The 27,549-nt window shown below is 33.9% G+C and overlaps 1 protein-coding gene across 1 annotated transcript in view; it reads right to left on the reverse strand.

Moving 5' to 3' along the window:
• Positions 1 to 259: 259 nt before the first annotated feature.
• Positions 260 to 27,549, reverse strand: part of PHIP (pleckstrin homology domain interacting protein) — a 131,839-nt gene continuing 104,549 nt past the window's right edge. The window contains exons 27-39 of the mRNA XM_034648088.1: positions 27,206 to 27,317; positions 26,749 to 26,810; positions 24,310 to 24,465; positions 22,892 to 23,012; positions 20,208 to 20,333; positions 17,522 to 17,591; positions 17,121 to 17,171; positions 16,700 to 16,849; positions 10,621 to 10,773; positions 9,585 to 9,748; positions 8,873 to 9,132; positions 8,154 to 8,351; positions 260 to 2,674 (exon numbers count right to left, since the gene is read on the reverse strand). Coding sequence (XP_034503979.1) covers positions 2,037 to 2,674; positions 8,154 to 8,351; positions 8,873 to 9,132; positions 9,585 to 9,748; positions 10,621 to 10,773; positions 16,700 to 16,849; positions 17,121 to 17,171; positions 17,522 to 17,591; positions 20,208 to 20,333; positions 22,892 to 23,012; positions 24,310 to 24,465; positions 26,749 to 26,810; positions 27,206 to 27,317 — 2,261 coding nt within the window. The 3' untranslated portion in view covers positions 260 to 2,036. The remainder of the gene's footprint in view (positions 2,675 to 8,153; positions 8,352 to 8,872; positions 9,133 to 9,584; positions 9,749 to 10,620; positions 10,774 to 16,699; positions 16,850 to 17,120; positions 17,172 to 17,521; positions 17,592 to 20,207; positions 20,334 to 22,891; positions 23,013 to 24,309; positions 24,466 to 26,748; positions 26,811 to 27,205; positions 27,318 to 27,549) is intronic.

Below are 27,549 nucleotides of genomic sequence, written 5' to 3' on the forward strand. Positions count from 1 at the left end.
AGTTAAATATATTTGTTAGAAAAAAATAAATATACAAAAAACCTGAAAAATTTGAAATTATTTCTCAACTGCAAAATCACAGCAATCCAGTTAAGATCTGGAAAATGGTTTACTTAATTTCACAGGAGGATTTCTGTACAAATTTAGTTACAAATGATCTAAAAAGCCCAAATGCATCACTTTCCATTGTTCTTCAATACAATTAAATGACGGCTAACATTTATCCCTATCAGAAATAAGTAAAGAAATAATTCTGTAATGTATTTTGCCAAGGTTCAATTGAAGACTTTATTTTTCTACATCAGGGTCATGCTGATACATATTTTCCCATCCTCACTTTTTAAAAATGTAGTTTCTGAAAATTTTGGTTACATTTTTGTACCATACCAGTCCTCAGAAAATACTACATTCTTTAAACCTTTTAAAAAATGGACAATAATTTTTAAACAATAGAAATGGTATTTATGTTGGTTTTTAAGGTATAAAATAACTAACTGTACCATAAACAAATAAATAACTGCTTTCCTTTTCCATAGCAGTACATATAGCAATACATTCTCCTAAGTCATATAGTTATCATTTACAATAGACAACTTAATTTTACTAACGATGCAAAAAATAATAGAATACAAGGCACAATCATTAAATGGAATTTTTCTTTAGGGTGTATATTGACATACCAGCGTGATAAGGATACCATAAAAAGTGCAGAAAAAACACAATGTGCAATGAGACCACTGTATAAAACATGATTGCATAAAAAGTGATTTGGCCTATTTTAACCTTTAATAATTGAAAATAACCAATCTTCCCCTTAAAATTAAACTATAAAGTATGACATTTTAAAATTATTTTTATTCTACCACTATCTAAAAAATCCTGAAAAAAGAATTTATACCTGGGTAATAGTATATAAGTATGTGTTTGTATATATATTTAATTATACCCATTTATCAATATATACACATACACACACAGACACATTTCTTTGTAAGTCATTTTAGCCTATTAGATATGTCTAAAGTTTAGAAACAACATTAATCCAGATCAACAAGTAAACATCAAATCCCATACCTTTTTCCTGTATTTTCCTTGAATCCTTTAACCACTTAAACATTTTCTCTAAAACATCTCTGTCAAAGGACCCACCAGTGCATTATTTTCTACTATTAAGTACCAAAAAAAGATACATCTCAGCATAACTCTTTTTAATAACGTGCTCTTTAGAATAATATATAGCCTTTCCAATATTGAAAAGTGTATGCTGTCCTGACAGTCAAAAACAGGCTTTCCACTGCACTGATTCTCAGTCTTTGGCACAATAAACAGAGATTGAGTGATTGATATAAGAATCAAGGTCTGAAAAATTAGACAGTCAAATGTTTTCCAATGTGGATATGTTTCCTTTTCATCAGTACATTTTCTCTTACGTTTGGCAGAAATGGAATACAGCAAAAGCCTTGTCTAGATTCTTTGTAGATGAACATTCTATAATTAAAATTAAAGTTTTTAGGGTATCAAATGGTGGGAATTTTATATTTATCTTTAGAGGAAACACACTTCTTAATTTACTGCTACTCTGGTAACATCTGTCTTCCTAGGGGCAGGACTTCTGTATCAATAGAAATGTACCTGGCTTGGTCAAAAATAATTCATTTTAACATGAAATGCTCTATCACTAGGAATATTATGCTCCTTAAGAGTGTAGCAGAACTGTCTTTTCCAGAAATAAACTGGGAATTCATTATAGGTCCTCAATTTCTTTTGTTTCAAACAGTGAATGAAATGAATGTTGAAATGCATAACCTATCTAAGGGCAATAAATAGCAAACATTTAAAATATATATATGTATATATTTATATATATATATATTCATTTAAAGAAGTGAAGTGTCTTGTAAGTTTGTTTGTTTTTTTGCAAATCAAATCATAACATTCCCTAATCCACCATAGCAGCAAGGAAGCAGAGCCTTAGTTCTATGTGTTCCTTAACTGTACCTGCTTTATGATTTTGAAGTAAAATGTTTTGGTACAAGTTACCAACCAATTAAATTAGCTTTTGCTTTTTCAGTCAACTTTCGGACTCGTCCTCTACTAGAAGTTCCAAAAGTCAAAGAGGTGTCTTCGAACAACAGCTGCCTTTGCTCCTCTTCAGAATCATCCTCGTTATAGAAAGCTGTCCTTCGACCTTGGTTTCTAGTTCTCATGTGGGGTTCAGAGCCTTTAAGTCCCTCAAACTCTTCTTCCTCATCCACAGGATCATCTGTCTTTTTTCGGTTACTTCTCCTCAGCATTTTAACACTGGTAGGAACTATGAGATCTGAATCTAGTTTTTGTGTCTTCATCTTCCTTTTCGGTTTTCTGCCTCCACGACTTTTTTTCTGTAACAAATCCTCTTTTATAGTATTAGTTTCAGAAAGAAAACTGCATGTTGAAGAAGGAACTACTTCATCTCGGATTGAATGCACATTATTTTGCTCTGAATGTTCTGGCTTTGCATACTGTAGCTTTTTGGGCTTTCTACCCCTTTTCTTGTGTATAACTTCACCACTATTGGTATTAACTTCTACCTTAGGCTTCCTTCCAGGTCCTCTCTTCACAAGTTTGGATGGCTGCCCTCCATGGCCATTTACTTGAATGCTTCCTGGTACGAGGGCATTGTTCTTACAATCTGCTAAAAAGGAACAACAGCACACTTAATATATGAAATTGTTTTTTTATCTGACCCTCAAACTAGTCATTAAGGACACTGCTATACTTACGTAACAACACGATTCTAATTTTTGTTTTTACTAAAATGAGAAAAATAACCAACAAAGGCTAATAGTTTAGTGATGTTATTTTCTACTTAAAACTCACGGAGGAAGAAAGATCCTCAATGAAATCATTAATGACCTCACATGAGGGAAGAAACTCAGAACAAATAAATAACCTGTTAATACTGTAAATTATGATCGCGCTGGGATTAGCCAAGGTTTCTTACGCCACTATTACCTTTACTACATGTTCTAATATAAAAGCATTGCTTCCATTACACAAAATGACCCTATATACTTGTAAGGAGCTTAGCAACCTCAAAGAATTTCATTGTTTACCTCATTAAAAAGTTTTCTGTATTCCTACCTTTAAGCAGCTCATGTATGGAAAATGATCCAAGTATATAAAATCCATGACATTTTAACTTGGTATTCTGAATACATAAGCATATCATCCCCTTCTACTTATCTCTAATCACTTTTTCCTACCAGGGATGGAATAAAAAGGGACTATCAAGACTGGAATGATTCTTACTCTTATTTGATCCCTTTTTGGATGTAATCATCATATCCTCTCTAGTATCACAAACGAGTTTACAGTCTAAATATTTCCTTATGTCCCTCAGAAGTAAAAAGGCTCTCCTCTCCTAATCCTATCACACACGAGGTTTCAGAGTACATCTACTGCAATAATTTACATCAGTTATTCTCCAGAAAAACTACCATGGCTTTGATATTCTTCATCTACCCTAACTACAAGAGTAGAAATAAGTTACTATGTTCTCAGAACTGTTGAAAAAGGATGAAATAAACAACTAAACAGCAGTTTTCTTCTCAAGCTCTTTGAAACAGTCCTATATCCTTATGTATTGATTGGCAAATGATTTATTATCATAAGCAGTACTGAGTCCATCTATCAACCTAATCTATTATGCATGCCACCATTATAACTGTAACAAATTCCACGATAAAGATCATTATGCTTTATAAAAAAAAAATCAGAAAATTCTAGAGGTCAGACTCTAAATCTACAGGATCTAGAGATCATGATGAACTGCCCTTCTGTGTTAAAAAAAAAATGCTATTAGGGGGCGCCTGGGTGGCTCAGTTGTTAAACGTCTGCCTTCCGCTCAGGTCATGATCCCAGGGTCCTGCGATCGAGCCCTGCATTGGGTTCCCTGCTCAGCGGGAAGCCTGCTTCTCCCTCTCCCACTCCCCCTGCTTGTGTTCCCTCTCTTGCTGTGTCTCTCTCTGTCAAATAAGTAAAATCTTAAAAAAAAAAAAAAAATGCTATTATCCCATCAGATGAAGGAAAAAGGTGATAAACATGTATTATCACTAACTTTTTCCTTCAAAGTTGAGATTCTTTTGTTTGGTTGTGATGGTGATCTGCAATGCAATATTCTAGAGGAAATCCATAAAGAGATGAAACTGCTTTTAAAGAGAATGCTTCTTCATAATGGTATTTTTTTGTCATAGGTTTGAATTACACTTCGTAAATATTAAGAAAAAAAAATCAAGGTCACAAGAGGTCAGAGACAGAGGGAGAAGGCAAAACCCTCATTTCCTGACCCCCAGAGTACAAATAATTTTCTTTAATGGTTTTCTGCCATAATGAAAGAAAGGGAAACAGGGAGAAATGTGTGTGTGTGAATAAAGTAATTAAGTATTTTTTAATACACAATTACACTTAACCTGTCTGAGGGTTCTATATATCTTGTTTTACATTAAGACTACTGACAAGGAACCTAAATATCCAGTCCATGTACTCACTATAGAAATTCTAAAGCATGATTTAAGGACTCCTTTTTGGGGGAAATAACTACAGGTTTCATCAACGTTACAAAGCAATACACATACTAAAAAGGTTAAGAACAAACGCAGCTCTCTGTGGATCTGTGATGTTCAATAAGGTAGTTACTAAACGTGCAGCTATTGAGCACTTGAAACACAGCTATGCAATTGAGGAACTGACTTTTTAATTAAATTTAAATGTGAATACCGAAGCACTGTACATTTTAAAATATTGATTACATGTTGAAATGGTATTTTTTGATATAATGGAGTAAATAAATTATTAAAATTGGTAATTTCACCTGTTATTATTGCATGTAATAGCTACTAGAAAACTTAAACCATGTATATGTCATGGTTTATATTGTATTTCCATCAGACAGCACTGTCTCTTGATTCTAATAGTTGATACAGGTGTCAATATTTATGTAATAAGTCACTGTTAATAACTTATTAGCTTATTGTATTTCTATACTGTACTGGTAACTCTTGTATATTCGTGATACTCAAAACTTTTAAATCAAATTGGTTACGGGACCTCCCTACCATAATGTTAGAACCAATTCACTGTATACGTTTGATCTATGTAGAGTTCAAAGTGACAAAAGCAAGGCCAATAAACTATACAAAACTTTTAATTCAGTTCAGAAAGGAAGCAAATATAGAAATACAAAACACTCATATATACAAGTCATTTGCTTCCTTATTCAGTACATGTGTTTCTCAAGTGAGCACATTTGCTTCTTTATTCAAACACTTATTGTCCATTATATACTAAGTATAGGTGATTAGAAAAAAATAATTAAACACAAGAGTTCAGATTCTACTGGATATAGACACATGTAAAGAAGAATACTCTAAGTGCCACAAAAAGCAATGAACAGGGTGTTCTGGGAACATAAAAGATGAAATGCTTGATTTGGTCTAAAGAACCCAAGAAGCTTCCTGGAGTTGATGCTACTTCAAGGTGAGACTTGAAAGGTAACAGGAAACCATTAAATTGGGAGGAAAAAAAAGACATTCCAAAGGAAGAAAAGGGTAGTGTAAATTCAGGGACTTCCAAGCTGTAGGACAGCTGGCACATAAAAAGGAGAAAAAAGTAAAGAAAGCCTGAATGTTAGGCAGCAGCCAAGTAATGAAGAGTCTTACATAATAGCAAAAACATTAAAACTGATTCCACATATGATTGGAAAGCAGGGAAGGGTTTGAAGTGTGTGTGTGTGGGGGGGGGGCACGCAGACAACACGTACTAGAGATAAATGATAAGAAAGATCACTTTTGCACAATGTGGAAGATGGACCAGGTAAGGAAGGGCTCAGAACCAAGACAGCAAGACCAGTTAGGAAACCAGGACAATAGTCCAGGTGAGAAATTATGTAGGCCTGAATTAAGAACACAGAAGTGAGAGGAGGAATGGATTTTAGAGATATTAAGGAAGCAGAAATAACAAGAACTGACCCTTTTCCAATGAAGACATACAAATGGCTAACAGACACATGAAAAAATGTTCAAAATCATTAGCCATCAGGGAAATTCAAATCAAAACCACACTGAGATACCACCTTACGCCAGTTAGAATGGCAAAGATAGACAAGGCAAGAAACAACAATTGTTGGAGAGGATGTGGAGAAAGGGGATCCCTCCTACATTGTTGGTGGGAATGCAAGTTGGTACAGCCACTCTGGAAAACAGTGTGGAGGTCCCTTAAAAAGTTAAAAATTGAACTACCCTATGACCCAGCCATTGCACTACTGGGTGTTTACCCCAAAGATACAGACACAGTGAAGAGAAGGGCCATATGCACCCCAATGTTCACAGCAGCAATGTCCACAATAGCTAAATCGTGGAAGGAGCCGAGATGCCCTTCAACAGATGACTGGATTAAGAAGCTGTGGTCCATATATACAATGGAATATTACTCAGCTATCAGAAAGAACGAATTCTCAACATTTGCTGCAACATGGACGGCACTGGAGGAGATAATGCTAAGTGAAATAAGTCAAGCAGAGAAAGACAATTATCATATGATTTCTCTCATCTATGGAACATAAGAACTAGGATGATCGGTAGGGGAAGAAAGGGATAAAGAAAAGGGGGGTAATCAGAAGGGGGAATGAAACATGAGAGACTATGGACTATGAGAAACAAACTGGGGGCCTCAGAAGGGAGGGGGGTGGGGGAGCGGGATAGACCGGTGATGGGTAGTAAGGAGGGCACGTATTGCATGGTGCACTGGGTGTTATACGCAACTAATGAATCATCGAGCTTTACATTGGAAGCCAGGGATGTACTGTATGGTGACTAACAATATAATAAAAAATCATGAAAAATAAAAAAAAAGAAATAACAAGAACTAATGACTGTGAAGTAGATCTGGAAGAGCAGGCCAGATGACGCCCTGATTTTAAGTTTATGTAGGGGGTAGATCGCCATTCATCAAAAAGGGAACGTTTCAGTAGAAAAATTAAATTTTGAGAGGTTGCTGAGGAGAACATTGAAGAGGAAATTGTTTAGGCATACTTTGGAAGTCATGATGCAAAATGCTTTTTCTTGAGCTGCTTATTGCCAACAAGCCATAATTGTTTTAATATGTCACAGGGTATATCGTATCAGTTACTTTCTCCTTTTTTCAGGCATAAAGACTTTACAGTGAAAATATGCAGATGAAAGAATCTGGAAGCTTAACTCTAAAGGGTTAAATGTTGTGACAGAATAGAGGCTGGGCTGTAGACAACCCTAATGAGTTATTATTTAGTGAAGGGCAGTGTGCTGAATTTTATGATGTAAGAATTTAATTTTTCTAGGGGCGTCTGGGTGGCGCAGTCGTTAAGTGTCTGCCTTCAGCTCAGGGCGTGATCCCGGCATTATGGGATCGAGCCCCACATCAGGCTCCTCCACTATGAGCCTGCTTCTTCCTCTCCCACTCCCCCTGCTTGTGTTCCCTCTCTCACTGGCTGTCTCTCTCTGTCAAATAAATATATAAAATCTTTAAAAAAAAAAAAAAAAAAGAATTTAATTTTTCTAGAAAAGTAAAAACTGCTACATTGGGTTAATTAAATCCAATTTAATTTAAACTTCATGAATACACTTTTTAAAAAAAGATTTTATTTATGTATTTGAGAGTGAGTGTGTGTGAGAGAGAGAGATCATGAGTGGGGGGGGGTACAGGGAGAAGCAGTCTCCCCACTGAGCAGGGAGCCTGATGCGGGACTCGATCCCAGGATCCTGGGATCATGATCCGAGCCAAAGGCAGATGCTCAATGGACTGAGCCACCCAGGCGCCCCAAATACACTTTTTAAGGTGTTGTAATAATGAAATCAGGAACTATGTAATTTACATCATTAAAAACCTTTGATTCTAGAATTTGTTTTGATTTCCATATAGCAAGTTTTTCATGTCGTTGTTTAATGACAATACAGTTTGCTTTGGGCACAAAGCTGCAAATCAAGAGATGTCTCACTGAATGTATCAACTAGTACAGAATGTGTGACTTTTAAATGGGCAACCTAATAAAAAGTGGGTATAAATGCTACCTCTGACGAAAAGCATCATTTTTAAGAAATACCTACTATGCATCTGGAAAGATATAAATAACACCTTACCTTGATCAGTGATAGGTGTTGACTTTGTAACAGTGGATGTTTTTGAGAGGACAGATGATTTCACTTTACGTTTGACTGGCTTTTCCTTTTCCATGTTTTCTTTTGCAGAATTATTCCTAGTGCCATGACTGATACTGGATTGACCAGGGCTTGAAAGAGTATTCAAGGTTTTGGAATGCTTCACAGAATTCTCTAGAACTAAAATACACACACAAGATTAAAAGCTAAGAGTTATTTAAGCTAAAAACAAGCAAGGAGGTTGGGATTACTTCTAACCTGAATTGCTTGAATTGGCCAAAAGGATAAAACCTAGGAGTTGCTAAATGCTTCTTTAGGAAATTTACTTTCAAACAGGAAAAAGGAATACACAAATAAGCTCTTAACAGTTCAGACCTTTTTGAGGCTGTCCAGTCGCTTCAAGATTATGAAGGCAAGCCTTGGCAAACTGTTACCAAGTCTGGGTACCAGGATTTAAATTCAGGCAATTTGGATCAGAGTTGCCATTTTTAAGCATTATTCTACACTGATATTCCTAAGCCTCAATTTTTTCTTATTAGAAACAAAAACAAACAAAAAAAAAGAGCAAAAACAATAGAGAGAGCAAAACTAACACTGTCTGCTGGAATTTACTAAAACCCAGGATATCTCATTTGGCAAAATAAAAGCTTAAATTTAAAAATTATATATACTTCAATTTAGAAACTACAACTGATTCTTACTTGTTTTCCCTGGCATTGTAGATGTATTAGCTTTTGAAATTAAAGTCTTTGCTGCTGAAGAAGTAGATGGTTGCTCAGTGGTAACTGGATCTACAACCACTCGATTGCTTCTGGTTCGAACTACAGAACTGGATTCTGTTTTACCATTTATCTGAGTGGCATTATGCCGTGGTGGTATTGTTCGTGTAGGTGTAGAGAATGGAGAGATAGAGATATCTGACTTTAGCTGGGGTTTTAACGTCCTTTTTTTCCTTTCAGGGCTGTAAATAAAATAATATCATTAGTCATCCTTATAGCTTTATGTAGACGAATAAAATAGTTTTATACTGTTGGATTCAATATTTGTACTATTATGAAATATGTTAAAATATGAGATTTGTAGTGGATTTCATATGGTTGTGAGCCTTTGAAAGTGAATATTTAGTGAAGGATTGCCATAAATGCTACAGTTATATGACAGAAAGCATGATGCCATCACTATCCTAAAAATGCTGTTTTACTGTATAGATTTAGCAGTTTGAATTTAAGCACTTACACTAGTATAGCTTTAGTTAAAAGATTAAAAATCCTCCACATCTTAGGAACTTGCATGTCAAATATATCATTCTGCAATATAGGGAATAGTAAAGGAAGTATTAAAAAACACCGAGTTCTATCATTTAGATGACAAAGTTATAGATCAGCTGATGCTTTTTTAAAATAAATCAAATACCTTGATGCAGCACTACTGGAAACAGAGCTGCTTCTGTTTCTTTTCTTCCTCCTTTTGGTTATTGTATTTCTTTTATGAAAACGAAGAGCAGATTTATAATCTGACAAAACTGAACTAATGTGTTCTTCAAAGAAGGCAGATAGGCGCAAACTCATGCTGTAAATCTGTGGTAAGAAAAAAAGTGTTTAATCATTCCTCAAAGGAAAATGCTTGTTCAGTAAGTATTAACATATACCTTGAGTATTTTTCTAGCAAAAAGTTTTAACAATTTAAACATTACTTTTTCCCAATCTCTTTGGATGAAGAACAAAACTAAAGCATTTTTACAATTAAACTATTTTTATATTAGATTAGAAATATTTCAAGGTTTCAGATTCTTTTCTTTTTTAGAAGATTTTATTTTTTAAGTAACCTCTACACCCAACACAGGGCTCAAACTTACAACCCTGAGATGAAGAGTTGCATGCTCGATCAACAGAGCCAGCCAGGCACCCCTCAAGATTTCAGATTCTTAAAAAAAAGCCCTAATATCAATTCAGATAGCTCATGGAGACAAAATTCCTATGAACTCTATCACACTGAAACTAACCCGGAGGTTCTGAACCTGTTCTCCATTGCTACTTAGGATTAGCATCTGTTCTTTTTCATTTCATTTCCATATATCACCTGGTCTGCCCAAAGAGAGGTAAATGATATTTATAACATCACTCATTTTTATAAGTCATGCACAAAAATTCCCTTCCACTAATGCAAAAAACAACTGGAAAAGTTAAGCCCACATAATCCTAATATATACCAGGAAAATATGTATGTGATATGTGTTCAAGAAAACCACTCCTAAACATTAGTGACATCATTGTTATTTTATAGAAGGAAAGAAATAGAAAGATGTGAATTCTTTTTTCCACTAGGATACCTTTAAGAACATAACAGAAAGTCAACTTTGCTCTAAATTTTAATTAAAGCAACATTTACTTAACCTACTTTTCGGATTTCATTTAATTTAAACATAAACAAAAACAATTTAATTATATACCCTTGATCTTTTGCTTGGTGTATAGGCTTTTGAATTGCTAAAAATAAGTCTGACATCTTTACATAATTCCATTGGTGACTCATAATTCCCAGCCTCTAAAGTTTCTCTAACAGTAGCAAAATCCATTGGAGTGTCAATGATGTCTCTGTAGTCCTAAGAGAAGAAAAACAGGTGGTATTATTAACATAACTACCATAAAGTATTACTACTCAGCACAGGGATTCACATACAATTTCTGTGATGAGCACAAGTCCTAGAACTTTCAATAATCCCTTATTTTCCTCATTAAGGCTCCTTTTTTCCTAATAATTTTTATTTTTTTCATGCCCTCTCTCTTTTTTCTTATCATTAATGGTGTTATTTTCTTACATTAAATATTTGTGTATCTGGCATCCATTCATCATAGGGCTAATTACATTAAGTATATTTTCTTATTTTCTGTATTCCTGATGCTCCGACATTTTGAGCTCCTTACAGACCTGAGGAGAGACTGCGCCTCTCAGGGCGAACCAATTCTTACAGATCGCAAAAAGGGCTGCACTGAGAACACATCTTTCATGTGTAAACCAACCATCTCCTTATCTAATTCCAACAAACCAAGCCAGTATTTCCTCTGCCTTGAATAGTCCTAAGGTCAGGAACCAGACAACTAGAGACCACCCCTATTCGCCAAAGCCCACTGGAATTACTCAAACTAGCCAGTCCTAAAGCGTTTACGCTGCTCTTTTGCCTTTCTCATAGAAACCCCAATAAAGGCTCTGGCTTAAACATCTCCCTTACTTCTGTCTTCTGCCACTGGACCAAAACCTGATGCTTCCTTTGTGGCTCTGACTGGCATTCAATGACAACATCTCTGGGACCTGTGACCAAAATTAATTTCCTTTTAAGCCCCATACTCATTTCCTCCTGTGGCAATGTTGACTGTACCCTATAATAACATATCCAACATGTACATTCTTGGGTATTGCATTTTGTCAAATGCTTTTTCAAATGCATTAATTGATATGATCATGTAATTTTTCTCTTTTAATATGATGAATTACACTGATTTTTGAATACTGAATGAGCCTTACATCCCTGGATAAAAACCTTATTGGTCATGGTATAAAATCATTTCTATATATTGTTGAATTCTATTTGCTATTTTATTAAGAATGTTTGCATTTTCTTCTTTTGTACTTTATTGGCCCAGTTTTAATATCAGGATAATATTGATATTATCCTGGTTTCACAGAATGAGTGGAAAAGTAGTCTCTTATCTATCTTGTGGAAGAGACTGTAGAATTTGTGTTAATTCTTTAAACATTTGGTAGAATTATCCAGCGAGGACATCTGGAATTAAGAGATTTCTTTTTTGAAAGCTTTTAATTACAAATTATATTTCCTGACTGGTTATAGGGCTATTCAAATGATCTTATACTGGGTGAGTTGTGACAGTGTGTACTTTGAGAATTGGTCCATTTCATCTAAGATGTCAAATCTGTATGTGCAGAGTTGCCTACAGTATTCCTTTATTATCCTTTTGATATCTAAAGGGTCTGTAATGATCTCTATTGCATTCCTGATATTAGCAATTTGTGTCTTTTTTCTTTTTAGCTTGTAAAGACGTTTATCATTCTCATAGATCTTTTGAAAGAACCAGCTCTTGGTTTTATGGATTTTCTCTGTTTTTCTGTTTTCAGTTTCATTCATTTCTGCTTTTCATATTTCCTGTCTTCTGCTCACTGTAGGTTCATTTTATTTTTATTTTTCTAGGTTCTTGAGAGCATGTGTTACTGATTTGAGACTTTTTCTCTTCTGATGTACTATTTAGCGCTGTAAATTTCCCTGCATTGGTTTAGCTTCATCCCACAAATTTTGATGTTATATTTTCATTTATTAGTTCAATGTGTTTTATTTCCCGTTAAGACTTCTTTGATCTTAAAGATTATTCAGAAGCATATTTATTTAGTTATCAATCAAGAGATTAGAGATTTTCCTGTTACTTTTATTTCTGGTTTGATTCCACTGTGGCTATAAAGCACACTGTATGATCTCAATTACATTTGTCACTTTTATTGTTTTCTGTTTGTTCTGTTTTTATTTTTCCCCCAGTCTTCCTGTGGGTTACTTGAACAGATTCCATTTGATTCATGCATTGTGTTTATGACAATACCTAACTCTCTGTCATAATTTTTTTAAGTGTTGCTCAGGTATTTATAATATACACAAAATTATCAAAATATACTGGTGTCACACAAAAAATTAAATTCAAAATGGATTAACGACCTAAATGTGAGACCTGAAACCATAAAAATCCTAGAAAAGAACACAGGCAGTAATCTCTTTGATATCAGCCGTAACAACATTTTTCAAGATATGCATACACACACACACACACACACAATGGACTATTTACTCATCCATAAAAAAGAACGAAATCTTGCCACTTGCAATTACATGCATGGAGCTAGAGAGTATAAGTTAAGCCAAATAAATCAGTCAGAGAAAAACAAATACTATAGGATTTCACTCATGTGTAGAATTTCAGAAACAAAACAAGCAACAGGAAAAAAATAAGAAAAAGAGAGACAAAGTGAGAAACAGACTTTTAATTATAGAGAACTAATGGTTACCAGAAGGGATTAAGGAGTGCACTTGTCATGATGAGCGCAGAATGATATATGGAAGGGTTGAATCACCACACTGCACCACTGAAACTAATATCACACTGTATTTTAACTAACTACAGTAAAAATAAAAACTTAAAAAAGATAGTGAACTAGAAAAGAACATATCCAAAGTGAAAATTGTGATTTCAGATTTTCCTGTGTAATGAAATCATATGAATGGCCTTAAAAAAAAAAAAGTATTTGAAGCCTTAACTTTTTTTTTTTTTTTTTTAAGATTTTATTATTTATTTGTCAGAGAGAGAGCGAGCACAAGCAGGGGGAGAGAGGTAAGCAGAGGGAGAAATGGGTTTCGTACTGAGCAAGGAGCCTGATGTGGGACTCAATCCCAGGACCCTGGGATCATGACCTGAGCCAACGGCAGACACTTAACCGACTGAGCCGCCCAGATGTCCCTGAAACCTTGACTCTTAAGATAGCTGTGTGTGGGTAAGCTGAAGAAGTTATAAAATTGCTTTATGCAATGGTAACATCATCTGAACAGTGTCCAACCTCTCTAACCTCTTAAGAGTAACTAACCACTTTAACAGACACTGTAATTACTTGGATACTGATTATTAGGACATACCGTCTTTACAAACTTTGCAGATTTTAGGGAAATGTTAAGTATATTTATGGTAAAACACTTCATTTTTCTTGGTTTGTATCTTGGGTTTCCATTACTCAATACAGTATATATAGGGTAACCATGCAATACATCTCTGTTGAATAAATGAATGGGATAGACTATTTAGCAAGCTAATTTACATACAAAATTTAATTTTAAAAATCTTGCCTTAAGTATTTGATTAAATTCAATACAAAAGCTGAAGTATTAAGAATATGACTGCTTTAAATATTCTGCTAGAGTTAGGCTGACAGTTAACTCATAGTTAATTCTGAAATATAAAAAGTAATAAATCCAGTTTTCTCTTCTCCTCGGTGACAGTAATAAAAAACAGTAAATGGTCCTAAATCTTCACACCTCCCTCCATCAAGGAGTACTGTAAGAAACAAGTGATCAAATTATAATTTTTTTCTTGTTTCTTCTGCTTTCTGCTAATACTTCTGGCTGGTGGAAAGAGAAGCTCTAAATACTGCTCTCATTACTTTGAATACTTAAGAGAGACTACAGTCTTATATAATAGTTATTCTCTAATAAATACTGCATATAGCTCTGGTGCACCAGATATAGAAAATATGGGCTCATATTCTCACTTTGCCAACAACTAGCTATGTATCTTGGAGAGCTGCTTAATCTGAGCCTCAGTTCAACATTAGTAAAATCAATCAGCTGTACTAGTATCCAGAGTTAAAGCAACTCATATATATGTATGCATATACATATGTAGATAGCAGGTATTTGTATTCGGGACTTTTCCCCAGAAAGGAAGAGAAAGACATAAGCTTTAAGGTTTAGATTCCAGATGCACAAGTATAATTATGCAGAGTCATGAAAACAGGTCCCTCCCATATTTTTTGTATGGCTGTTTTAACATTTTTCTTTTGCCCTCAGGGTTTTGATTTTTCGCTATTATTCCAGGTAAAGATTTTTTTTCATATACATCCTAGTCAGGAGTCATGTTTTGTCAAATGTTTATCAACCCCAGAAAATGTACACAGCCATTAATTCCTCAAAGATTGCCCCTCTCCCATTCTGTCTCCTCTCTCTCTCACTGAATTTTTTCATCTATCTACCGTATCTCCTAATCTTTCCGAGAGCTTAATTTCAATGATTTTACATTTCATTTTCAGAAATTCTATTTAGTTTAAAGTTTTAAAAATACCTGCCTCACTCCTTTCCCCCCTCGAGTAAGGTCTTTTTTTTCCTTATGCTTCTTATCTCTCCATTTATCTCTTAAACCGAAATAACAAATCCAAGTTTAGTTGGCAGCATTTCATTTTTCTTTCTTAGTGGCGCATTAAATAAGTCATTGGTTTTAGATTTGATGTAGTAGTTCAGAAATAATCTATCATGTCAAGTTTTGGGGGAGAGGGTGCTAATATTTCCATTTGTTGCTTTTGTTGTATATATGATGGATCGTTCCCTCATACAGTTTGCGATTTTTTTTTATCATTAATTCATCTGTAGTTAGGGATTGGTTTTTCCTCCCTCTGATGAATTTCTTTCTACACACAAGGGTAGCGTAAATTTGGGCTCTAAATCCTTGCAAAGTGAGAGCTTGGGGAGACTCCTCTCCTGACAGAGCACCAGACAGACACTTTTCCTCATGGAGGGAATTATACTATTGTTTTCACTGAAGGTGAAATCTTTCAACAGTCCTGGTGGGATCTCAGTTCCAATTTCCCTCCTCACCTTGGCTCATATGGCTTTTTCTGTCTCTACATAGCGTTATTCTTGTGCCTCTAGAATCTAAACATTAAAGCTTCTATCTAGCTCTTCTTTTCTGTGGGGAAGTCTAAGAATACAAACATCTGCAAGCACTAGATAAACTACAACGTTTTCTAAAATACATAGTTGTGTTCACAAGAAACAAAAGGGAAATCCACAGGTTCCAAAAACAAAGAGAATTGAAAACCAGAGTACTGTAGCATTAGCTCAGTTCTTCTATGAGTTTTTTGGAGCATAGGGTTCAAATTAGCCCAGTTTATCACACTGCTGGAATTAAAAATTTATCTTTTATATTCAAGATTCCACATTTCTTGATTTTTAAATGACAAAAAGGGCATTTTATGATATATATCTATTGATGAAATTTCTCTATTTTCATCATTGCACGTTACAACACATACATAAAAAAGATAACGACATTAGAGGATACCACATCTGCATCATGATCTCTTATAAAATATTTCATTTTTATTTTCATTTGAAACCATGAATGTTATCTAAACTGTACATCCTTTAATGACTGAATAAAGGAATAAAAAAACACTTTAAGCTATATTTAGATAACTAAGACTGCATGCAAAAATAAATACTCAGATCAGGTTTACTCAATCTTTCTACCATGAATTCTATAAATATAATAATGCTACCTTGCATTTGTATATACTGCTATAGTTTAAAAACGATTTTAATGTATTCTCATTCCATCCATAACCCTGTAGGGAAGGTTAGGTAGGTACTATTATTCTTGCTCCCTAAATAACTGCCATAATAAATTCTTAGAATTAGCGTGGGAAAGAAAATTGTAAAAAAAATTTAGATGAGAAAAAAAAATGACTTACCCAAAGATGTACAACTTTAGGTAAGAGCTGGAATCATAACCCAATTCTTTGTGGAGTCTTAGTTTGGGGTTCTTTCTGTTTTAAATACCACACTACTCAACTTAGATGCTTCATATAGCCAAATAGATGACAACATGTATTTAATAATGAAGAAATAAATGATAATCATAAGAAATAACAACTTAAATGGCTAATTGTCATGTGTGAGATATAGAGAAAATATTTCCAAAAATACTTACTGGATATTCAAGGAGATCTACTGGCTGGCGGAAAGGCTCAGAATCTTCACACTGAAATATGAGATTTAACAATTCTTGACATTGTTTCTTCCATGCTTGAATATCGTAAGATTGAGCTCTGTTACGTAATCTTCTTCTAGGTTGATGGTCCTAAATGAAAATTTTCAAATACATTAATAAAATAATATTTATACAGTAAAATCTGTACTTTCAATGCAGTCTCTTATAATTCGGTAATATACAGTAACTCAAATAATAGAAAATATCATTCACCTAGTTCTGAAAACCATGTATTTTGTGATGGAAATTGATTTGGAAGTAATATTTAATCTGTCTCTAAAAATACTAAGAGTTAAAAACAATGCTTTTAATACATTTTAATTCATATTAAGTACTTCTGCTAAAATAAAAAGTGTCTTACCTTTCTTTTTCGGGTAGAAGTTCCTGGCACATCAGCATCTTTCTCTTCTTCCTTTGAAGTAAGAATTTATCAGACTCATTAAACATTCCAGATTTCATTTTATACTCTTTAGAGTTAATAGTGTCTATCGCAGCTGTTTATATGCCAAATATTACCTTTACACTTTGGAAAACCCATAATGTATATGCTGGAACATTTTACTGATTCATTAGAAAGTCCCCACACAATGTTTTTAGCAACTGTAACAAGGAAATTCTGGACCACTTTTTTGAAACTTCAGCATTAGCCAAAAATAATTTTCATAATACCATTTATCTGAAAACTACTATGTGTAAATTTCTTTTTTATATACAGAAAAAGATGAACATAGTCTAAATGATGAAATATGAAATATGAAATACCTCAGAGTCAGACAAAACTTTCTTCTTCATTGAATTGTACAGTGGAATTAAGTTGTAACAAGTCTGATCCCTAAACAACAAGGCAATGTTAGTATACAAGAGTAGAGTCATGAGATTTTTCCCCCCTTTAAATCTGTTACCAAAACCAGATTTTAAGATAAAGCTTGAAGCTGAAGGCTTTCTTCATTGGTTGACTCCGAAACTCTATACCCACCCACCTGCCCCTGCCTCTCCACCCTACCTAGAGCTTCCAATCTGGCTATTTCATTACATGAAACCCAATTCTCACCTCCCAGTCTTTGCTCAGATCACTGCTGTGTGGGGGACACCTTCTTTCATTCCTCAGTACACAAGGGAAAGCTATATATGTCCTGTCTTCTAATTCTTTCTTTTCATTCTTAAATGTTTAGTCATTTCCTAAAATTTTGTCCTTTAGTCATCTTCCCTTGTCACTACAGCTTTTGCCCTCATAATCTTATATATCTGCAGTTTATCTGTGTAAATGAATTCCAAATTCCTGTAATTTGGTTGGACTCTTCTCCTGAGATTCCTACCATCATCTAAAATTTCACATGTCTAAACCTTATTTTCACTTCCCGGACACTCTTCCCCCTCTTCCTATTTTCAACAGCATTACTATTCTCACAGTAATGCATGTGTTTTCACTATTTCTTCCTTTGCCTCCTTATTAACCCAATCACTGGCCAAGTTCTGTGATTCTACCTTCAAACTTTCTTGGCCTCTGCCTCTTTCTCATTTCCATAAATTAAACCCTTATCACCTCTTAGTTGCTTAGATGTAGCAATCAATCTGCTATTTATGTTTTTTGTCTCTTCCCTATCAGTTAAGATTAGAAATGCATTCAAAGCCCTCCATGATCTGGCTCAAACTCATGTTTATAGCATTGCATCCCTATTATGTCTGCTCATGTATTCTCTACTTCACCTGATTTAAAGTGCTTAATTCCCTTAATAACCCTTTAATAACGCCTTATACCTAGAATGGCTTTCCTTTCATCTAACTTCTAAATCTATCAATATCTACCTTGTCCATAACATCCTAAAACATTTCTTCCCTGTACCTAAAACTCCACTGTCATAAGTTGGAAGTGATCCTCATCTAAACTTTCATAGACTTTCTTGTTAGTTTTTCCGTATATTACAGTTACTTAAAATTCATCTATGAAATTGTGTGAAGAGGGTAAATATACATTTCTCTCTATCTCAAGTATCTCTCACATCACCTCATTATATACCCTATTGCTTGAAATTTGACTAAATAACTCAATTAAAAAACAGAATAATCAAAATTTCAAGATACATCTAACATTTGAAAATTACTGTCAGCTAAAAATGTATAAACAAATTATGTACCTCTAAGAAATGCTAGGGATTTATTTTTAGATATATACAACATAAATGCTTTAAATAGTAATCTATTCTAATAAGGTATTTCAAAATAACATTTGAAAGAAATACATTTTTATTCCAAATAAAATACAGACTATTCCAAATATAAAAATAATTGTTTCATCTAAATTATCACTAACATGTGAATTTACATATCATGCGACTCCATTAATTCCTGTCTCTTTGGAAAAAGAAACATACAAATACATATAATATAAAATTATACACTATAAACTTTATAGTTAAAATATTATAAGCCATTATAATTAAGTTAATAAACAATCTTCCAAGAATAACTAATTCTTAATTACCAATTTTACAGGGTGGGAGGGGAGCACAAGTATAGTAAAAATAGCCCCCAAACCATTTGGAAGGCAACAGGTTTCTTTAGAGAGTAAGGTAGAGGGTAGGATATAACATTTACCATACTAATTTTCTTTGGTATTTTCTTATATTGACATTACCTATATTCCTTACCAGAAAAACCCCTAACACCACAAAAGGAGGCCCTATGATTATTCTGAGTAATGAGATGAAGCTGGAGATGTTTTTTTTAAAGAGCCTCAATAATCCTAGCATGTGAAAATGAAAATTGACACCAGCTGAGTATTTAAAATTAAATTATAAAATAGATTCTCTTTTTACCGGAAAAAATTATCCAATATAAATAACCTTAGTATGAACTCAAAAGTAGTATTTTATACAAAACAGGAGTCATTCCTGTGGTTTCAGTTTCGATTAGAAGGCTCAATTCATTCTACGGCTATATGAAATTCCTAAGGTAAAAAGTAAAAAGTAAACGTAACTTTTAATAAGAATCTTGAAAGTTAATTTAGTTTCTGGTTGGACTACTTACATACTGTTTTATAAACTTGTCATTTAAGATGACAAATTCTTAGATCGAAGACACTCATGTACTATGAAAATTAAACATGTAAACCTCTAAAACTGTTTCCTTAACTGTTAATTACAGATAGTGATATCTCCTACCTGTAATTATTATTTGGCTTAGAAGAACTATTTTAGGTAAAACATTACATATTCTATACAAGCTTACCCTCATTATTATTGTCCAACAGTTGGACTTAGAGAAGGATCCATTTTTTAAAATGTTAACTGCAGAACATAACTGTAACACAACTTTCATAATGTTTAGACAGACATTATATGCTTTCTATTTACAGCACAGCATGTGACATATATATAACTGCATTTCACATTTTTACCTTTTACATCTTAAAATATTGACTTTAATCAAGTGTGGAAAAACAACTCACTTTATAAAATGTAGAAGAAGATCAGTCACAAACTTAGCAGATTTCACAATAGGGCTTCCAGGCTCATTAAATGTTCGTGTATTATGTTCTATGTATCGAACTTCCCACATCAGGGAAGAAACTCGCCTTAAACAAACAAAACACAAAAGTCTTAACCTCATTATATTTAAAAGTATTTGTGCACAATTTAAAAGCAAGGCATTCTAACTGTTCAATTACAGTCTTATCCAACTACAAAACTCACAACTTAAAAATATAAGGAAATATATAACCTTATTTGTGTTAGGGGAAATATAAGAGGAGCAACATTAATTGTGTATTTGCATAGAAAATCTCGCACCAGATGACACACACTAGATTATTAACGGTGCCTTCTCTTCTCTCTGAAAGTAAAGAAAAATCCAAAGACAACTTCTAGGCTATCATCCAATATGTGGTCAGTCCCACTTAAAATAACAAGGAAGAAAATACTCAGAAAATATTACTGATATTGATGTGTGAATAGAAATACAATTATATATAATTTAAAAAATATATACAGTTATGGATACAGAAGCATACACACAGGTTTATTTATTCTAATAACAGAATCACAGGCATCTTCAGAGTACTCTACAGAAAACTGTAAAATAAGCTTTTAGATTAATGCCAAGCAGGGCAAACTGATTAGTAGTAGTTTAACAAGAGACAGAACCAGAAGTATCAGAGAGGAAAACCATCAACTGTAAGAAATCTGAAGCCAATGAGTAAAGGAGAAACAAAAAAGGTTGAAACAGTGAAAAAGCACATGAAGGCATAATTTTATTAAATAAGAACACAATTTGGGTCTATAGTTTCAGGTTCAAGAACAGGGAGTTTTTAATTTATGTAAGGATTGTGTTCTCAGGTTTTTCTTATATTGGCTATTAAACTAATGCCAAAAAAGCCTATTTAAGCTGTAACGTACCCTGAAATATAGTACACCTTAGCAGTTACCATGCTGAGTAGTATTTCTATGAGAAAGTATATTTACAACAATAGTGGGAGATGTCAGAAGCTTATCTTTGTAGTTATAGTCCAACGATTACAGTATAGTAACTATCTCCCTATTTTTCTCCCCTATCTTGTTCCATCTCTGAAGCACTAAGTCCACTTCCTAAGGCTTAGTGATTTAGGGGTCTAGGGAAAAAGGAAGGATGTAGCTAAAAATTTCTTCTCCATTTTCTCTTAAACTTTTAACATGTGGTGTTGAGAAAGATTTGAAGAAATGTACTATGAAGGTAAGATGGCTGGGAGGCATATATCATAGTGATTTCCTCCTCATCTCTATGCTTTTGACAAATATCAATAAAGGAACAGCAGTAACACCTAACTAAGATCAGAAAAATCTTTAGAACCTGAAATTTAACATCTTAGTTTTCTTCATTCCAGTGGTTCTCAATGATTCTGGGTGAGAGATGCTACCTCATATTCGGCAATGTTTAAAAACATTTTTCCTTTTTACAACTAAGGGCTGCTATTGGCATCTCAAGGGTAGAGGCAAGGATAGCTCCTCACAATGAAGAATTTTCCAGCCCCAAATATCAGCAATTCTTTTGTTGAGAAACCCTGCTTTAGTAAATTAAGGAACAATAAGTGGTGTTTTCAGTGCCAGATACACAAAGTACCAAATAAGAATTATAATTTAAGTAAAAAAAAAAAAACACTAAAAGCACATTACACATTAAAAAATACAAAATACGAATAAAAGTTTCCCTAAGTTAAAATGAATAATATAAAGAACTGCAGTAATACAAAACTGGCCACAAATTTTTTTTAATGCAATCATTTAAATTAAAATGTTGTGGGGTGCCTGGGTGGCTCAGGTGGTTAAGTGTCTGACTCTAGATTTCAGCTTAGGTCATGATCTCAGGGTTGTGAGACAGAGTCCCAAGTCAGGCTCCGCACTGGGTGCAGAGCTTGCTAAAGAGTCTCTCCCCCGCTCCGCTACACCCACCACTCTCATTCTCACTCTCAAATAAATAAACAAACAAACAAACAAAATGCTGTTAGTGTTCTAAGCAAAAATCATGAAAACTAAAGTATGATTTCATTATGTGAAAGCTAGACTTAAATTCACTTTAAGACATTCCAGGCAATAAAACTACGATGCCCATCCAAGATTAGAACTCAATGTTTACTGAAATTGTTAACCAGACGATGCAAATTAATTGAAATCAGGTCTTTTTTAACTCTGTCTTTCAAGCTAACCTACAACTATGAAAAACAGCCTGAATTCCCAATTTCAAGTATTTATAAGCTAAATATTAGCAAAATGAGAAAAAATACGCAACTTTTTAATACTGTTCTATGAAAAAAAAAATCCATGAAAATATATTTCAATGTGATTTCTAGGAGAAAACGAAATACTCTGGCTTGCTTTATAAATTACAGTGTGAAGACATTGAACACCAACTCGTATTAGCAACTAGAAAAAACTCTATCTATGAATTATGTTGCAAGTCTGTACACCTACAGTAGCATCACCATCCCGGGGAACTGGTTAGAAATGCAGAACCTGCAGGTCCTACTAAAACTACTGAACCAGAGACTTCATTTAAAAAAAAAAAAATCCCCAAGTGATTTATGTGCACACTGAAGTTTGAGAAATACTCAAAGATCATTTAGTTTTCTTTTGATAGTGGCTACAGCAAATGAGTTCTAACCTGTAAAACCTGTTTTCCAGTCTTTGTTTAATTGTACTTAAATCCGTTGGATATGCCACTACAGTGCAATACATGGGATAGGCTTGTAGATCCACAGGGGCCACAAATGCTGATGCAATATCTAGAATAAAAAAATTAGTTTATATGTTTTTTATTGTTTAAAAATACTTCACAGACAATTCTGTTTGAATTAAGACAAATTCTGATCCACATAACCATTAGACTGCCACTGTCTTTTCATAGTAAATACAGTTTAACTAGCCTAATACAGTCTCACTGCTTATTACGTCTACATTTACACTACAAAATTCTAGGGATATTTATTATTCAGATCCCTTAGAAGAAATGACAGACAGTATATAAATCTGACCTATTAAGTACACATACATTTCTATACTTAAAACCTGGCCATTTCTGAATCTGTAGGTTTTTGACAGTCATTCTGTCATTAACACTGTAATAACAGAGTCCATTCAAATGTAACCTGACTTTCTCAAAACTTATCACCTTATCTTAACAACTTAATGCTGTGAAATATTACACAAGCACTCAGAGGAAGAAAAAGATCCAGAAGTCTTTGACTCAATGTCACTGACCCAAATGGACACAGTAAACTGGTAAAAATCTAAAACCTGGCAAAGATCACTCTCTATTTTTTTGCTCATTCACATACAGTATAAGACAACGTCCTGTGCTAAAATACTACTAAAATTATTTAAGATCATATTTATGACACTCTTTAAATAAAGTGTTGCCATATTAAAAAAAGATTTCAGATGAAAATATTATCCAATATGTGTCTCCAGTGTCTTCACCTCTAACTCACAATAATTTTCTCCTCTTTGAAGCTTGATTCCTTACTGACAGGGCAGTTTGCTACAAACCACCACACTAGTTTATAGTTGTTTTGGAAGCCCAGAATTCAGATAACCAAAAGTTTTGTGGTCATTGTTTTTTGTTTTTTGTTTTTTTAAATGAGTTTTTTTAAAGCAGTTCACTATTCTTTTCCTTCCCCTTACAAGTATTCTCTTGTTTATATATTCATGAAGTTAAGGGGAGAACTGGTATAGCTATCCATACAATTGTAATTCACCTTTCAACCTTCCTCTCCCAATTCACATCATGTCAGCTTACTTACGTTGAAGAATTTCAAATCGGGTTCTGGAGGATCCAGATTTTTCACAAGTACCCCTGGCATTTCTGGAGGCCCTCACTCTAAAATTCAGCTTGAGCAACCCCATTTTTAACTGTTCTAGACACCCAAGTCCTATGTAAGTTCTCATTTAAAAAAAAGAAATTCCACTTGAAAATATTTAAAAACAACTGACATGATAATGCGAAAAAAATTTTTTGAGTAACATTTTTCCTTTCCTTTCTGCCAGTTTTTTCTATATTCCTGTGTTACTATTATTATTTACCTAGTGTCATCAACTGGTTTATTCCTGCAACAATTCTTTCACATTCTTCATCCCTGGGATTGGAACCCCATTCTCCATCAAGAGGTTTATAGATCAATGATCTGCATTCAACATCAGTTAAAGGAACACTAGTACCTAGTTCCTCAGGAAATACAGCTGAAATACACAGACAGAAAAGCAAATTTAGTGAAAATGTGATTTTTGCAAATATTTAGGTTACCTTTAGAAAGCAGAGTTGACATTGTCAAAAAAAAACTAAAGTATAATTTTGTAAAGATCTGGTAAGTATATTCCGTGTTTTCATTAAAGGGAAGTATGTTTCAAGGGTCAGTAAAACTTATTTTTTAAAACACTAATTTTATAAATAATTCTCTAGATGAGCATATAATTACTTCTCCAAAATTATACCTGACAACTTACTCTACTATCAGTTTCAGGTAAAGGACAAATTATTTCTATAAAACGATGCTTAATTTGCAAGTTTTCTGCATCATTTCATGATATAATCTCCATATTTATTTTAATAAAACATACACAAAGTGAAACTGAACTAAAGCGGTGTTTTTCACAAATACTTCAAAGTCTTAACTTTTTTTAAACCTAGAAAGAGAGAATTATGAATACTAACAGATGATTCATATGCTTGTTGCTTTTAAATTATGAAGGTATGCTTTCTGCGTACATTAGGAGGTGGTGGTGGTGACAATAAAACCTACAAATCTGCCAAGTAACATTTACTTTGAACTAGGTTTCATCAGAGAAACACTGAAAAATATGCTACTATTCGTATACAAAATTCTTCCTCCTCACACAATGTAATTAAACTCCACTGATGCACATGTATAATGTATCCGGACAGAACAAAAACAACAAAAATTACCCCCCTCACAAATGGATATATTTAGGCAGGAAACAAATATTAATGCCACTAATTCATTTCAAGAAATACCCCAAGCAATACAACATTGACTAGGTTCTTTTCTCTCATATACAGTAGTCCAATGTGACTGTAACCTCAAACTTACAAAAAGAAGAGAAAGAGAATAAAAAGATAAGCCATGTAACATCATTACAAGTTGTTCAAGATATTTTGTAGTTTTGGGATGCCAGGGTGGCTCAGTCGGTTAAGCATCTGCCTTTGGCTCAATTCATGATCCCAGGGTCCTGGGATCAAGTCCGACATAGAGCTCCTTGCTCAGCAGGGAGCCCGCTTCTCCCTCTGCCTGCTGCTACTTATTTGTCTCTGACAAATAAATAAATAAAATCTTGAAAAGATATTTTATAGTTTCAAACAACTCTAATTTAGCAGTGAGATGAAAAATATGTTACTGGTATTAAATTTTCAAATTGATAATTTCTAGGAAGAACTAGTCTTAGAAAATATCAGCATATCCTTTTTCTCATTTCTAAGGTTTACCTGATTGGATTTAGCTTTTTCAAGTTATCTCTGACTTTTTAGAATACAATAACTAGTGAACAACTCCATTATAAATGATTATTTCTATTATGTCACAAGATCTTTTTCCTTTTTGTTTTTTAAAGTCTTTATTCTTGACAGGAAAAGTGATATATTGTGGGAGAAAAAATATAGAATAATGTAAAAGATAATTTGTGGAAGTCCTTATAGCTCCATCCTTTATAAATAATCATTAATATTCTGGGATATATATCCTTTTAAATCCTTTTACGCATACGCAATTGTGTGGGCTGTATTTTTCAAAACATAGAAACAAAAATGGACACTGGGGTTGAAGGAAAATACAATCTGCAGGCTTCAGCCATAGTGGCCTTTTCTCAGTTCCTGGAAGATGTCTACTTATTGCCGCAATGTATCAGGCCATATGCAAGAAAACAGTTATTATTAGTAGTAAACTACCTACTCATGGAGGCCCTTACATGTGTCAGGCTCTATAATAAGCCCTTTACGCACATGATGTCATTTAATCTTCACAGAGCCCTGTAGGGTATTAGTTTACAGAATTTCAAAGGCTGAAGTCCTAAAAATCTGAAGTTTCGAGTCTTAAAGAACTTGCCAAGATGACATAGAAGATGGCAGTGATAGCGTATGAATCTATGTCACATTCAAAAGGCTGAACTCTTAATATTATGTTTTATTTTTAAGTGTTCTGAAGTTACAAAAAAAATCTTTGCTCCAAAGTGCTCATCTTTTAGGAGTGACCAATAATTAGCAAAACATTTTCATATTTTGCTGTTAATTAATTTCAATCTCCCCTTTTACACTATAAATTCCAAGTGGACAAAGATTATGTCTTACTTCTATGCCTTCCCTACCTCCAATCCAAATAGGCGTGCAGTAAGTAACAGCTGAATATTTTCTATATGCTCTTCATAACAACCTTATGCAGTAGCAGGTCAGCAAATGAGATTTTTTATTTAAGAAATTAATTTTGTAACACAAAAAGCCTAACATACACTTACCATTATTAGGAATAAGCTCCATATCCCAAGGACTCATCTTTTCTGTATCTCCATTGTCCCAGCTTAAAGGAAGGAAAATCCCTATGTTAAAAAATCTAAATATTGTGTTATAAGTTTCATAAAATCACATTATAAAAACAACTGCTTCAAGTGCTTAAAAGAAGTGTCTTTGTCACTTTATTAATAGATGGGGAAAACATTAAAAGTAACTCAAGATGGGGGTGCCTGGGTGGCTCAGTCCGTTAAATATCCGACTCTTGATTTTGGCTCAAGTCATCTCAGGGTTGTGAGACTGAGCCCTGTGTCGGACTCCACACTGGGCCTGGGGCCTGCTTAAGATTCTCTCTCCCTCTCCCCCTGCCCCTCCCCCCCAAAATGAATGAATGAATGAATGAATGAATGAATAAATAAATAAAGTGACTCAGGCTGAACTAAAATACAACAAACACTCCCTTACCAAACATTATAGCACTGAAACAAACTATCAGGGTACTCAGGCTGAAGAGGTTCCTGGCTTTCAATTGTTCCAAACCACCAAGCATCATCTATGACTGATCTGAAACGGTCACCTAGACAAGAATAAAAGCCATCTCATTACTCTGAAATGTACTGCTGCTGTTGTTACTCTTTTCTCCCAAAGTATACCTTTAAGATACTGACACTATCTGTATAATTTCAGGAAACATACAAAAAGTGACCTACACACTCCAAAATAAATAAATAAATAAAATTGGCAATATTAAGGAAAAAAGTTATTTAATAAACACATCAATGTGACTTACCAGTTTCCAGTACCATTTC

Source organism: Ailuropoda melanoleuca, chromosome 19 (assembly GCF_002007445.2).
Source record: "Ailuropoda melanoleuca isolate Jingjing chromosome 19, ASM200744v2, whole genome shotgun sequence".
In the NCBI taxonomy this organism is placed as follows: Eukaryota; Metazoa; Chordata; class Mammalia; order Carnivora; family Ursidae; genus Ailuropoda; species Ailuropoda melanoleuca.